General features: G+C 52.8%; 3 protein-coding genes across 3 annotated transcripts; all 3 read right to left on the minus strand.

Moving 5' to 3' along the window:
* Positions 1 to 835: 835 nt before the first annotated feature.
* On the minus strand, positions 836 to 1,807 carry LOC308055653 (feather keratin Cos1-1/Cos1-3/Cos2-1). The gene is made up of 2 exons (XM_080369849.1): positions 1,512 to 1,807; positions 836 to 1,178 (listed from the first exon to the last, which is right to left on the minus strand). The coding sequence occupies exon 2, from the start codon at positions 1,155 to 1,157 to the stop codon at positions 852 to 854; it is 306 nt and encodes a 101-aa protein (XP_080225975.1). The 5' UTR covers positions 1,158 to 1,178; positions 1,512 to 1,807; the 3' UTR covers positions 836 to 851.
* Positions 1,808 to 6,617: 4,810 nt separating this feature from the next.
* On the minus strand, positions 6,618 to 7,909 carry LOC308055652 (feather keratin Cos1-1/Cos1-3/Cos2-1-like). The gene is made up of 2 exons (XM_080369848.1): positions 7,777 to 7,909; positions 6,618 to 7,399 (listed from the first exon to the last, which is right to left on the minus strand). The coding sequence occupies exons 1-2, from the start codon at positions 7,843 to 7,845 to the stop codon at positions 7,064 to 7,066; spliced, it is 405 nt and encodes a 134-aa protein (XP_080225974.1). The 5' UTR covers positions 7,846 to 7,909; the 3' UTR covers positions 6,618 to 7,063.
* Positions 7,910 to 9,882: 1,973 nt separating this feature from the next.
* Positions 9,883 to 14,114, minus strand: OR6F1 (olfactory receptor family 6 subfamily F member 1). Its single transcript, XM_080369840.1, has one exon. The coding sequence runs from the start codon at positions 10,861 to 10,863 to the stop codon at positions 9,886 to 9,888; it is 978 nt and encodes a 325-aa protein (XP_080225966.1). The 5' UTR covers positions 10,864 to 14,114; the 3' UTR covers positions 9,883 to 9,885.
* Positions 14,115 to 14,864: the final 750 nt, after the last annotated feature.

The following is a 14,864-nucleotide window of genomic DNA, read 5'->3' on the forward strand; positions in this document are numbered from 1 at the left end:
TCTCTGGGTGATGGGGGAGTGAGTGAGCAGCTGTGTGGTACTTACTTAAAGGCTGGGGTTGAACCACAAAAACATGCCACAGGTAAAGCAGTGTCAATTTGGGGAATCTTATAAAATTTAATTTCCTGAAAATCAAAACAAATACCTGGTCACTGAGCTGGAGGTACTTAAGGAGAATAAGGACCCAATTTAGAGAAAAGGATGTTGTGGGACACAATGTCAAAGACCTGATGCCAGAAAGCAGGGCTTGTTCCCCACTGCCTTAGAAGGAGCTGACTGTGTCTTCCTCAGCTCCAAGAAACAGTGACTGAGCATCAAGGGACTCGTTGTCCTGTCCCACCCTCCCCTTCCTCTGGGAATGGCGAATGATCTGCTTGTGTCCCCACCTTCTCCTCCACCACCCAAGGAAATGCTTTTCTTCCTCAGCAGCTCGAGACAATGACACCCAGAAAGGATTACGCTGAGGCAGAGGCTGCGATGCAGAAAGCTTTAATGACTCTGAAGCAGGAAATGAGTTCCCTTGTAGAGGAGGCTGCTGGTGGTGGGAGATCACCGGCAGCTGCCAGAAGTTTGTGCCCGTCACCCATGGCGGAGATCCCACAGAGCAGCCATCTGCCTGCCCCACAGATGGAGAGGGCTTAGCAGATCCCCCCAGTTGTCTCTGGGAGACTTACAGCCCAGAAGCACAGAAGACAGGAGATGGGAGAGAGTCAAGCAGGGAAAGCAGACTTTGGCCATGTTTCAGAGACCCCAGCTCATGCTCAGCATCTCTGAAGTCAAGGGCCAGGAGCTCTGCCCTCAGTCTAGGTCTGCATTCCTGGGGGTCCTTGTCCGGGTTGTCACCAGTGGCTTTAGCAGGGGCGACATCTGCTGCCGCAGTAGCGGCTGGTGATGCAGGAGAGGTCAAAGCCCCCGGAGTTGATGGGCACTCCCTCAGAGCTGAGGATGCTGCCAACGGCAGCGGAGGTGGAGGAGCCCACAACGGTGTTCTGCGGGAAGGAGCTGAGGATGGGGCCGGGCAGGGTCACCACCACTGGAGAAGGCTCAATGACGACGGTGGAGTTCTGGCACTGCCTGACACAGGGCTCGTTGCAGCTGCTGGCCAGCGGGGTCGGGCCGCAGGGCCGGCAGGGCTGGCACGGGTTGCAGCAGGACATGGCTTGGGGCTGGAGGTGCACCTGGAGGGAGGAAGCAGAGCACAGGGACAGGTGAGGAGCGGTCTGCCACGCGTCCATCACCCCACTGTGAGTTCTTCAAAGACAGCTGCCGAGCTGCGGGGTAGAAACTGAGCAGAGGAGTTTCATGGCCTCATGCAGACACAGTTCGGCAAAGTACCACCATGCCCAGCCGAGCTGCTGCCTGTCTCTTCAAGTAACAGCTCCCTCAGCCAAGTGCTAGGCCTTTGCCCTTCTCCCCCTCCCATGACAAGCAGCGCCACAACCCAGCATCAGGTGGAGGATCGCGCATCTGCACGGCCACAGAAGGACATGGCGAAAGCGCTTCAGACTCACCTGGTTCCCAAGGAGAACGAGGAGAGAGAAGTGGATGAGAGAGCGAGGAGCTGCGCTGGCTTTTATACTGGCCCTGACCTGCCCCAGGCCCACAGGTGGCTTCTGCGGAAGTGGCAATTTTCAAAGCTGCTCATGAGGTGAACGGAAAACATCCCAGCTAACAACATGGGCTGGGTGGCTGTTGTCCTGGATGCTGCCTTCTCATTTCCTGGCTAATGCCATACCCATTCCCTCCCAGAGGCTTCCTCTGGGTGCGGGGACTGGGAGGTCCCAGGTGTCCAGGGCAGGAATGTGTTTGCATCCGTAGAAGACTCGGCTCGTGTCAGGTGGGTGCAGTGCACCCAAGTGTTGCTGGCCTGGGGCACGCTGGTGGGGTTGCCTCGGGCTGCGTTGACAGCAAGGGGCCCAGCTGCTCCCAGCCCTATAATCCTTGGCGGGTGACCCAAGGGCTTCCCCGCCTGAGGACATGCTGCGCCTTTCTTTTTGCCTCCCTCCCAACAGGATAAGGACAGCTTCCCTGTGTGGGCTGCCTGATGCTCCCCCAAGCCCTGAGGGAGTACTTGAGAGCCCCTCTTAGCCCCCACCCTCAAATACCACAGAGGTGTGCGTCATGGCTTCCACAGAGTGCGTCAGGTGGTGGGGCTGGCTGATCCAGAGGTTTGGAGCTAGACAATATGTAGAAAGATAGAGTTATTACTTTCTATCAGGCATTACTTCTCTAAATGAAACTTGTTTAAACTTGAAACTTTACAGGCAGAAAGATGATATCTTTTTTGCGACCTGAGCATAGTAAGAAAATCCAAATGATAAGGCTGGTTTTAAATTCTTTGTGGGGAATATTTGGACAGAGACCCAACCTCCTTGACGTTAACATTGTAAAACAACCAGACGAGTCTCATGGTTACCTCTTTCCCCCAGCTTATGGAGAAAGTCTTTTTTTGGTGCTTTTATTGATGAAGATACAGCCACGGTCTCGTGGAACCACACCAAGGGTACGTGACCCTGGAGTGTACAATACTAACATTTCTGTAGCTTGCTTCACAACAGGGTATGCACACCTAGAGCTTTACAATCTCTCAGGTGCCCTGCAAAACCATTCCCTTTATCTTGTCACAGCCTCTGTGATATCTGTGAGTCATCTGGGGTGCTGGGACCCCCTTGCCCAGTGAGTTAATGGGCAAGTGTCTGCCAGATAAGCATATCATGGAGTTTGTGTCATTGGGCCCTAAATCTTACTGCTTCTTGCAGTCTAAAGAAAAGGGTAATTTCAAGGTTAAATGCATCACTTTAAGTGCAACAGAGGAAAGATCAATTTTGAGGCACTGAGGGATCTTGTGTTGTATTACAGTGCAAATCTAGACAGTGACAACCTTAAAAAGGTTCTGATAGACCAGTGCTGTATCACCGGGAACAAGCAGAAGTGTGCAATAGATACCAAGGCCCCTTTGGAACATGCAGGAGGTAGTCTATGACAAAACAGTAATGACTGAAAATTTAAAAGCCTCTTTTATGAGCATGTACTGAAAGCACCCTTTTCTGCTCTCCTGGAAAGGCATAGCAACTGTAGGGAATTTGTAAAAAGTCTTCTGGAGCATCACAGAATGGTTGAGGTTGGAAGGGAGCACTAGAAGTGACCTTGCCCAACCACACTTCTGAAGCAGGGTCACCTAGAGCAGGTTGCCCAGAATTATGTCTTGATGGCTCTTGAATCTCTTCAAGGAGGGAAACTCCACAACCTCTCTGGACAACCTGTTCCAGTGTTCAGTCACCATCACAGGAAAAAAGCGTTTCCAGTTGTTTCAGACAGCGACCTGTGTTTCAGCCTGTGCCCATCACCCATGGCACTGTCATGGGGCACCACTGAGAAGTCGTCTTTGCACCTTGCCTTCAGTTACTTATTTATACAGTGTATTGTGTTTACATGACAAGGTTTTGGCAGTGGAGGGGATTCCAGAGGTGGCTTCTGTGAGAAGATGCTAGAAGCCATTCCTGTGTTGGATGGACCCAGTTCCAGCTAGCTCCAAGAAAGACCCATCTGTGGCCAAAGCTGAGCCAATCAGTGATGCTGCTAGCATTTCTCTGATAACATATTTAAGAAGAGGTAATAAATTGTTGTGCAACATCAGCTGGGAGAGAAGTGAGAACAGGTGAGAGGAAACAATTATGCAGACACCAAGGTCAGTGAAGGAGGGGGAGGTGGCATCAGAGCTCCAGGTGCTGGAGCAGATTTCCCTGCAGCCTGTGGTAGAGACCATGGTGATGCAGGTTGTCCTGCTGTAGCCTATGGAGGTCCACAGTGAAGTAGATATCCACCCTGGAGCCCACAGAGGACCTCCTACCAGAGCAGGTAGATGTACCTTGAAGGAAGCTGTGAGCCCACTGAGAGCTGGAACAGGTTCCTGGCAGGAATGTGGTCCCACAGGGCACCCGTGCTGGAGAAGTCTGTTCCTGGAGGACTGCACCCCACGGAAGGGAGCCACACTGCAACAAGTTCATGAAAAACTGCAGCCTGTGGGAGGGATTGACATTAGAGAAGTTTGTGAAGGACTGTCTCCTGTGGGTGGGACCCCATGCTGGGGCTGGGGAAAAGCATGAGAGGGAAGGACCAGCAGAGACAACATGTGACTGCACCTCCTCATTGCCTGTCACCCTGCACCCCTCGAGGGGAGGAGGTAGAGAAGTCAAGAATGAAATTGAGCCCTGGAAGAAGGGAGGGTTGTGGGTAATGTGGATTTAGATTTGTTTGTATCTTTCATTATCCTGCTCTAATTTTGATTGGAAATAAATTCTTGAATGTAGAGGAATTCTAGAGGAATGAAGGCAGGTTAATTAACAGTGATACTATACAGCTGTGGGCTGGCTTCAGGGGTGGTGGGGTTGGCTGGTATGGATAATGTGCAGCCGGCTAGTTTGGGTAGTGCTGTGACAGCTGGGTTGAACGGAGGAGGAGCAGTGTGGCCTGGCGTCTGGAGGCAGGAGAAACATCACGGACAGTAGAATCTGACCCACGGTAAAGCCTTGTGGCAGCCTGCTAGCCTGCCTGTGCTGTGACGCTCCAAGTTGACTCTGCGTTGCCAGCAATGGTAACTGCTAAGTGATTTCCCTGTCCTTATCTCAACCCATGGGCTTTCCATTGTATCTTGTGCCCCTACCCAGCTGAGGAGGAGGAGTGATAGAGAACCTTAGTGGGCACCTGGCAGCCAGCCAAGGTCAATCCACCACACATTATGAAGATCTCTCCTGAGCTTTCTGTTCTCTAGGGTAACCAGTTACAGTTCTCTCAGCCTTGCCTCATAGCAGAGATGCTCCAGTCCCTTAAACTATCTTTATGACCCTTCATTGACTCTTTCTACTGCATCCATATCTCCATTGTACTAAGGAGCCCAGAACTGGAAACAGTACCATAGGTGTTCTCTCATTGGTGCTGAGGGAAAGGATCACCTGCTGGTAACAGTCCTCTTAACGTAGTCCAGGTCATTGTTAGTCTTCTTTTAGGAAAGGGTCCATTTCTGGCTCATGATCAACTTGGTGTCCAGCAGGATAACCCAGGTAGTTTTCTGCAAAGCTGTGTTCCAGTTGATCAGCCCCCAGCACAGAGGAACGATCCTGTCCTCCACCCTGCTCCTGTGGTGCTGGCAGTCTGTGGGGTCTGTGTAAGGGCAAGCCCCCGCACTGCAGGGTCCCCAAGCCTGCCGATGTGGGAAGGACTTGTGTAGAGGAATGAAGGCAGTGGGTTGATTAACATTATGTGCAGCTGTGGCCTTGCTGCAGAGGCAGTGGGTTGGTTGACATGGACAATGTGCAGCTGTAGCTCATACCCACAAAATGGTTAAATAGCCCTGAGGAGTGTGGGTGGAGGAGGCAGTGGTGCTGGAGAAGGAAGAACCCAAATGTCGCAGAGAGAAGGAGCAGTGTGGTCTGGCCTCAGGAGGATGGAGAAACAGCACGGACAGTAGACTCTAACCCACGGTAAAGCCTTGTTGCAGCTTGCCAGCTTGCTTGTGCTGTGACAGACTTGGCCTGTGCATGGGGAGCTGCGATGCTGCATGAAGTACAAAGGCACGCCAGCCCCGGAGCTCAGGGAATGCTGATGGAGCTTGGTGCCTGGGGGAAGGCACCCCACCCCATGCTCCAGCATGTGCCCCATGGTTGGGCTGCCAGCACTCTGATATTCGGGCACAGCTCAGGGATCCTGCTGAGTGCAGAGTCAAATCCCACTGCCATGTCTCTGCAGAGCTGGGGGCATCTCCTCTCACGCAGCACCTTTCTGGAGCAGAGGCCACTTGTGGCACTGTACAGTTCCTGGGCCTGAAGAAAGCTGCTCCTTGCTAGGAGGAAAAAAGGCACCAAAGAGCACCCATGTGTGGTTGGTCACCAGTCAGTGTCACGGGGCTGTTTTCACCCAAGGGGGAGATGGGTTCACCAGGACAGGGGACTCTAGCACAAGGCCTGCTGCAGCTGGTAGCTATGCTAACTTGTGAGCTCCTCAGCCCTACACACATGGGCTACAGAAGGGCTGTGGCAGACGCTGTGCTGAAGGGTGACAGGGCTGCATGGGGAAGTTGTCCCTGCTGCCCATGTGCAGGCAGGCTGACCATGGCCCCTAGATCAGGTGATGGAGGGAAGCAGCAGGTGCAGTAGGGAGTGTGGGCGATCCCCAAGGCTATTTACCCATTCCCAGTTCCTGCCACCCTTTGGCAATTTCTTCTTCTGAGCCTCCTTGCCCAGCAGAGCTACCTCCAAAACAAGAGAAGCACTCTTCCCCAAGGCTTTACTGACATCCCCAGGGCCTCCCACATGCCCACAGTTCTTCTCTGGAGGACAGCAGTTGCTAGGAGTTCTCTTATTCACCAGATCCAAGGGGATATTTCTGAGAAGAGCCACAGCAAGGAAGGAGTGATAGCTGCTGGCTGAAGATTAACTAGGCTCCTCTTTGTCAGCTTCAAGAGGCAGTGCCTGAAAGAGGACTCGTTGCATTCTGTTCCACCATCCAATGCCTCTAGGAGTGAAGGGTCCCCCTGTGCCCCCACCTGTTTCCCCTTCAAAGCAAAGTCCCTCCCTCAGCAGTCAATGCGCAGATGAAAGACAACCAAAAGGACACAGACACAGTTGCAGAAAACTTTTAATGAGTCTAAAGAGGGAAAGGAGATCTGTCCAAGTGGAGACCACCAGTGCAGGGAGGAGCAGAAGCAGCCAAGAATCTGTTTGCCTTTTCCTGCAGCAGAGTTCCCACAGCGTATCCGTTGGCCAGCATGGCAAAGGGAGACAAGCTGGCAGGTCGCTCCAGGCTGCTTCCTGGGGTCCTCACAGCAGGCTTTGAGGGCAGCACAAGACAAGAAAGAAGAGAGAGAAAAAGTCCAAGTGGAAGAGAGGAAAGGTAGACGTTGGCCATGTTTTCAGAGAGCCCAGGGTGGCACATTTCAGGCTGCCCTTGCAGGACAAGCCTGAGATGATCAGCTGCTCTTAAAACAATGGCACAAAGTTTGATCCTTTGTCCAGCGTCGTGTTTCTGGGTTCCTGGGAGTCCTTATCCAAGGCCGTTGCCAGCACCTTTAGCAGGGGCGACATCTGCTGCCGCAGTAGCGGCTGGTGATGCAGGAGAGGTCAAAGCCCCCGGAGTTGATGGGCACTCCCTCACAGCTGAGGATGCTGCCAACGGCAGCGGAGGTGGAGGAGCCCACGGCGGTGTTCTGCGGGAAGGAGCTGAGGATGGGGCCGGGCAGGGTCACCACCACTGGAGAAGGCTCGATGACAACGACAGAGTCCTGGCACTGCCTGCAACAGGGCTCGTTGCAGCTGTTGGCCAGCGGGGTCGGGCCGCAGGGCTGGCAGGGCTGGCAGGGCTGGCACGGGTTGCAGCAGGACATGGCTTGGGGCTGGAGGTGCACCTGGGAGAGAGGGCAGGGAGGAAGCAAAACATGGGGATGCATGAGGAGCAGCCTGTCACCAAACCACGGGGGAGCCAAAGAACATGCAGGGCCGGGAGGAGGAGGCTGTGCAGCGATGTATGAGGGTTCCTTGGCCTCATCCTGCCAGGGCCCAAAAAGAGCCACCAGGACCTATGTGGCTACTGCCTAACCCCTGTGACCAGAAGCCACTTCAGGACAGTCCTAGCCTCCCTCCATGCCTAACCTTCTCCCCACTTCCCTCCCCATGACAAGCAGCCCCTAGACCTGGCACAGAACAAAGTCGGCACCAGCTGAGAGGTCCGCTGAGGTGAGAGCTTTGAGAGACAGCAGAGAAGGAGAAGGGGCTTGAGACTCACCTGACTCCCAGGGAGAAGGAGGCAAGAGAAGTGGATGAGGGGGCGAGGAGCTGGGCTGGCTTTTATCATGGACCTTCAGTGCCCCGGGCTGCCAGAGGCATCCCTTGTGCAGGTGATTATTTTCTGACAAGCTCATCTTGAATGCAAAGCATCCCAGCTAATGCTGTGGGCCGTGTCCTGGCTTCCGGCATTGCTGCCTTTCCATTTCCTGGGCACATTCCCCAGTCAAGGCATCTTTGGCGTGACAGGATGAGAGACCCCAGCATTTCCCGTGCAAAACATGCCAGCGTGGGCAGGGGACTCATCTCACGTGCTGGAGGAGTCTGGTAAAGGTCAATGATGTCAGCCTGGGTCACTGCTTTGGGGCTTTTTGTGGCCCTGCTGGCAAGAAGTGTCTCAGTTCCTGTGTTTGACCATACCCCACCTAACACTGCTCCCAGGAAAATTCTGCTTGCCTGTTTTTCCTCCTTTTCTGCACCAGGGAGAGGGGTTTGGGCACATGTCTGGGGCGTTTTCCTTCACCTGAGTGCTCTAGTCTTGCTGTGGTCATCCCCAGATGTCCATGGCAGAGTCCACAATTGGTTGTGTTCCTGTACGTGTTCTTTTGTTATGTGCACTCGTGTGCAGCTGGGTCTGTGTGAATGCATGTGGGTGCAGAAATGTCTGCATGATTCCATGTTGATGTGCATGAGTGTGTGTGTCTCCCTCCTCAGGAGGGATTGTTCTGCTCTCAGCAGCGGCATTCTCCACTGCTCTGCCGATGAGCTCCACAGAGTAGCCAGATTCAGGAGGACCCTGAGTGCACCTGAACCATAACAGAACAAACCTGGCAGAGAATTGTCCCCAGCACAGGCACTGAAATGCTTTCTCCAGCCTCAGTGAGCTGTCCCAGACATTTTCCCAAATGCCACCGAGAAAGAGAGCACAGCTGACAAGGGTGGGCATCAGCCTGACCTTGGGCAGTGGTGCCTGGGCCAAATTCAGGTGCACACAAGAAAGCCACCTCCAGAAGCACCACTGCTTCCAGAAGGGAGGTGTAGATGTTCAGTCCAGACTCAGTCATCCCATTTGGAGAGCTCTACACCCAGGTGAAATCAACCCCACACTGCTCACAAAGGTGTGTCTGCCATGTGGATGCATCTTCCCTATGAAATGGTCACATGGACTCCCTTCACTGTCAGTGCACAGCAAGAAGAGCTTGGAGAATGATTCAGCTATTCTGAAATGAAAGTCATATGAAGGCAGAAAGCAAGTGCCCTTTGGAAGTGCTAATGTCCTCCCAGCGTGTGTACAGAGAGACTTGCGACCCGGCCAGCCTTGCACAGCTCTGCAGTTTGGGGGCTTTGCCAGTCCCATTAAAGTGTTTCCACAACAAAGCCCGAAATGGGTGGAACTATGGACTGTTGAAAATTGATGTGGGGTTTTAGATGTGGAAATACCCTGACACATCTAACATGAAGCACAGCAATTTGCATATTTTTAATAAAAAATTAAAAAGTTATTTCAGAGACTGGATAGAGGAAAGAAGGGGAATGTAAATTTTATTGATGGTCTTATGCTAGAAATAATGACTATAGGTAGAGATATCAGACATTGTCAAATTTTATCATGAGCCAGAGTAGGATTCAATGAAACAGCCACAAGAGTGGGGCATAGATACACCCAGAAAATATCAAACTAAACAGAAAAACACATACCTATTTCCTAAAGCAATGAGGCAGCTGCTGGGACTTCTTTAGGGGATTCAGATGAATCCCTGAAAAAATGGAGCACATAGCAAACTGCAATACAAACCTGTGGGAGGATCACTCCTCCAGTGTTCTATCAGAGGAGTGTTTCTGGATGGGGTTTGTGACCTTTTGCAAGCGCTGGTCTTTAGAGCACTGGGAGGCATTCAGAGTTTACCCAGGAATGAACAGGGGGAGATGGAAGCATTAGACTTGAGGCTCAGCCCAGCCTAAGATGAGCTCACTGGGAAACTGGTGGCTTCTCACTGCCTGAGTTGCCCAGGTGCACTTACACTTTGGTGAGGAACTTCTGCAGGGCAGAAGTCGTGGGAGGGAGAGGGTGAATCTCTTTGCTCCCACTGAAGCCTGTTGAAAAGCCACTTCATTTCTTCTGGAAAGCCCGACCCAGAGCTTGCTTCACTTCTTTGTTCCTGAGTGTGTAAATGAAGGGGTTCAACAAAGGGGTTACAACTGTGTTGAAAGTATTCACGAGTTTGTTCAGATCCAGGGATTTCTGGGCTGATGGCTTGACGTACAGGAACATGGTGGAGCCATACCAGATCATGACGACACTGAGATGGGCAGAGCAAGTGGAAAAGGCCTTTTTCCGGCCATGGGCTGAGTGGATCCTCAGGATGGAGGAGATGATGTATATGTAGGAGACCAGGGTGACCACACAGGAGGCCACCACAACAATTAAGGAGACAAGGAAGGTTGCCAGCTCCACGGGCCATGTGTCACTGCAGGAGAGGGCAAGGCAGGAATCTATATCACAGAGGAAATGATTGATGACATTTGGCCCACAGAATGTCAGCCTGGATGTCAGAAAGGCCAGCACTGAGATGGCCAGAAAGCCTCCCAGCCAGGAGCTGAGTGCCAGCCGAGTAGAGAGGACACTGTTCATGAGGGAGCTGTATCTCAAGGGGTAGCATATGGCTAAGTAGCGATCATATGCCATCACAGACAGGAGAAAACACTCAGTGGAGCCTAGAGAGAGAAGAAACAACAGCTGGAGGATGCAAGCACTGAAGGAGATAGTCTGGCTACTCCCCAGCATGACTCCTATGGCTTTGGGAACAGCACCCGTAGTGTACCAGATCTCCAGAAAGGAGAGATTACAGAGGAAAAAGTACATTGGGGTATGGAGGTTACTGTTCGTCCAGATGAGGGCTATGATGGATGCATTGCCTATTACTGTCAGGCAGTACATCAGTGCAAATGCCACCACAAGGGAGATCCGGGAATGCCACAAGCCCGGGAAGCCAAGAAGGATGAATTCTTCCACACCTGTCCCGTTTGCAGTGGGCCTTGACGTGTTGAGGTTCATCTGCAAAGACAAATTTTCTGTGAGCATTTGCATGCCTGTGCTATCCTTCAGGTGCTACTGGTAGCGAAACAAAGCCATCATCCCTGAAAAAGCAGTCAGTGCAGAGCACGGGAAAACAGCATCTACTCTAAGTTAAAATTGCCAGGGAAATCCTTCCCCCAGAAACACCTCTGGGCAACTGGTCTGACCCTGAAGGTCAGGGTTCACCAAATGAACCTGGATAATTGTTTATCCATGCCTCAGTGGCTTAAGACAAAGTCCTCTGAGCTGAATCCCATCCTCTAGGATGGTAGCTCTGCTGAGAAGGCAGCTGAACTGAGGGGTTTTATCTACGCCCTCCCTGCAAACAAGGGAGGATTCTTGATCAGTTATTTAGGGGAGAACTGATCTCATCCTCAGGTAGGTATCTAAGACAGATGGAGTTGAACCATCACCCAAAGGATTCCTTTCTCTCCTTTCTTCCTCCTCAGGAACTTACATCCCAGAAATCTCATGTGGCTAAAGAGCAGAGAAATCCCCCTTAATCTGGCTCTCCTTAAGCGTGCAAGGCACTGGAAGTCTAAGCTGTATGACTTAGGCAGGCTTCACTCACCAGCTCAGCCATGGAAATGATCCAAACAACATGTCTTCATGGACCATCCTTCAGATGAAACCATGGTCCCCTTGGCTGAGGGAGAGCATTGGGAAGAGGTTGATTTATTTGGGGGAGCTCTGAATGCCGTGATGTCAAAGGAATATCCACCTGTGCATGGACAGGTCTCACCTTGCCAACTCACTTCAAGCTGCATGCAACTGCCTGGGGTTGCTTCCTCTCCATCCACCTCGTAGGTACTGACAGCTTGTGCTGCTGGTCTTCTTCTCCCTTTCACAGCCATCACTGCACTTCCACGAGGGGCTTTGTGTGCACACACAGTGGAAAGCCTCTGCAGTTTGTTTCCATCTAGTGAGAGCATACATCAGAGAGTCACCAGCATCATTAGCATAGGAACATCCCCACACCCACCTCATTAACACACTGAAGCTCAAACTGGCTAGACCTGGGAGACGGTTTGCTGTTTTCCTTCTGTGGCCCACAGGGAGTTTGACCTCTGGGGGATCTTAGGGGCTTGTGGAGATGGATAATGCTCCCTCTTCACACAGGCCAATTAAAGGCCAGCAGTGCAATTCTCTGGAGTGGCTCTCGGGCAGGGTGTTTGCCTCCTGCCCGCAGCTGTGGTATGTGAGTCTTGTCAGTAACTCGGTGATCTCCTGTGTACCCATTTGCTGATGCACAGGAGATGTCTGAAACAGCCATGTCCTGACAGACTGGAAATGTCAAGTATTTGGTGCTGGACAGTAACAGGGGCTTGAAACCCACAGGGTGAGAGATAACTAAAGGCGACTATGGGACACATGAATACTGAGAGAGTAAGTTACAGGGATTCACCTACCTCGTTGCAGAGCCTCTAACTGCTGTTAAAGCCTAAGTCTTCAGTCTGCATTGAACTGATCTAAGTAAAGATCTAAGCGCAAAGTCAGACCGGAGATGAGGAGGGGGAAATTGATCTCCCTTCCCTCCAAAGCAGGTGTCTCTGGGTGAGCTCCACTGATCGTCAGTGGAGAGAAACAGGCACTGTCAAAACTCAGCTCTCTCCTGGCTCACACCATGCCCTGGCTATGCATTCCTCCTGCATTTCTGCATTGCCGGAGCTTCCTTTTCCCTCTCTTGATCTCAGAGCCTTCTGAGAGGACAGGGAATCAGGAGCAGGATGAAACACCTTTGCAGCAGTTCCCAGGTTCCTCACACTGTTGGCAGTGTTCTGGAGCCAGCTCTGAAGGGCCAGGCACCACAGGTGTTCCCCACAGACTCCAGGCAATGCAGCAGTGGAGACCAGAGACCTGGGTGAAAGCACAACTCTCCTCTGGTGTTAACGTTGTGGGAAGTAATTGGCATTATTTTGCTGTGGCATCCACACTGATCTGAGATCCCCTATCCCAGCCAACACTAGGACAAATCACAAGACACTACCAAAGAGAGAGACACCTTCCAGGCCACCTGCACCTACCAGACTGCTAACTTTTATGGCTTGTTCTAGTACCAGGAGAAGAAAGGCCAAGCCCCACGGCATGTGTTCTGTCAGGCAGTAGCTGGCCCCAAGATCTCAATGGGGGAGCAGTTCACCATGCAGAAGCAGGCAGCATGCCCTCCAGGAGAAGAGCTGGCCTGCGGGAAGCTGCTTCATGCCTGGGGGAAGGCCAGGGGCCACAGGGCACAGAGCACTGACTCTGTGAGTCACCATAGCCCTGCCCATCTGTGTATCTGCTGTGCTGTGCTGGGAAATATTTGTGGGATAGAGGGTATATAGGTGACCTGCCCTTGCTATCCTTGCCCTTGGATGCAGGCCATGCCCCATCATTATTGGGGCAGGTGGGAGGATAAGGAGGAGAAGGTCTTGGACTCTAGTAAATGCTTTTTCTTACTCTGTCCCCACTCCTGCATCCTTTGCAGCCATCTTCTCACTGAGTTTCTTCTCTCAACACAAAGCTACTCAGACTATGAGGAACTCCATTCTTCACAGACTTCTGAGCTGCTGACCGCTCATGTGCTCCAGCAGCATCAGGATCCTCACTGAGGGATAGCAGTGGCTGGGGTCCCCATCTGCAGGACATGCTCTGAGGCCCCTTGGCTGTGTCTGAGCAGAGATGCCATAACACAGACCCTGATTGCCAATGGCTTTCAAGAAGCTGACTATGTCTTCCTCAGCTCCAAGAAACAGTGACTGAGCATCAAGGGATTCGTTGTCCTGTCCCACCCTCCCCTTCCTCTGGGAATGGCGAATGATCTGCTTGTGTCCCCACCTTCTCCTCCACCACCCAAGGAAATGCTTTTCTTCCTCAGCAGCTCGAGACAATGACACCCAGAAAGGATTACGCTGAGGCAGAGGCTGCGATGCAGAAAGCTTTAATGACTCTGAAGCAGGAAATGAGTTCCCTTGTAGAGGAGGCTGCTGGTGGTGGGAGATCACCGGCAGCTGCCAGAAGTTTGTGCCCGTCACCCATGGCGGAGATCCCACAGAGCAGCCATCTGCCTGCCCCACAGATGGAGAGGGCTTAGCAGATCCCCCCAGTTGTCTCTGGGAGACTTACAGCCCAGAAGCACAGAAGACAGGAGATGGGAGAGAGTCAAGCAGGGAAAGCAGACTTTGGCCATGTTTCAGAGACCCCAGCTCATGCTCAGCATCTCTGAAGTCAAGGGCCAGGAGCTCTGCCCTCAGTCTAGGTCTGCATTCCTGGGGGTCCTTGTCCGGGTTGTCACCAGTGGCTTTAGCAGGGGCGACATCTGCTGCCGCAGTAGCGGCTGGTGATGCAGGAGAGGTCAAAGCCCCCGGAGTTGATGGGCACTCCCTCAGAGCTGAGGATGCTGCCAACGGCAGCGGAGGTGGAGGAGCCCACAACGGTGTTCTGCGGGAAGGAGCTGAGGATGGGGCCGGGCAGGGTCACCACCACTGGAGAAGGCTCGATGACGATGTTGGAGCTCTGGCACTGCCTGCAACAGGGCTCGTTGCAGCTGTTGGCCAGCGGGGTCGGGCCACAGGGCCGGCAGGGCTGGCACGGGTTGCAGCAGGACATGGCTTGGGGCTGGAGGTGCACCTGGAGGGAGGAAGCAGAGCACAGGGACAGGTGAGGAGCGGTCTGCCACGCGTCCATCACCCCACTGTGAGTTCTTCAAAGACAGCTGCCGAGCTGCGGGGTAGAAACTGAGCAGAGGAGTTTCATGGCCTCATGCAGACACAGTTCGGCAAAGTACCACCATGCCCAGCCGAGCTGCTGCCTGTCTCTTCAAGTAACAGCTCCCTCAGCCAAGTGCTAGGCCTTTGCCCTTCTCCCCCTCCCATGACAAGCAGCGCCACAACCCAGCATCAGGTGGAGGATCGCGCATCTGCACAGCCACAGAAGGACATGGCGAAAGCGCTTCAGACTCACCTGGTTCCCAAGGAGAACGAGGAGAGAGAAGTGGATGAGAGAGCGAGGAGCTGCGCTGGCTTTTATACTGG

This window comes from Falco punctatus (assembly GCF_963210335.1).
Source record: "Falco punctatus genome assembly, chromosome: 19".
In the NCBI taxonomy this organism is placed as follows: domain Eukaryota; kingdom Metazoa; phylum Chordata; class Aves; order Falconiformes; family Falconidae; genus Falco; species Falco punctatus.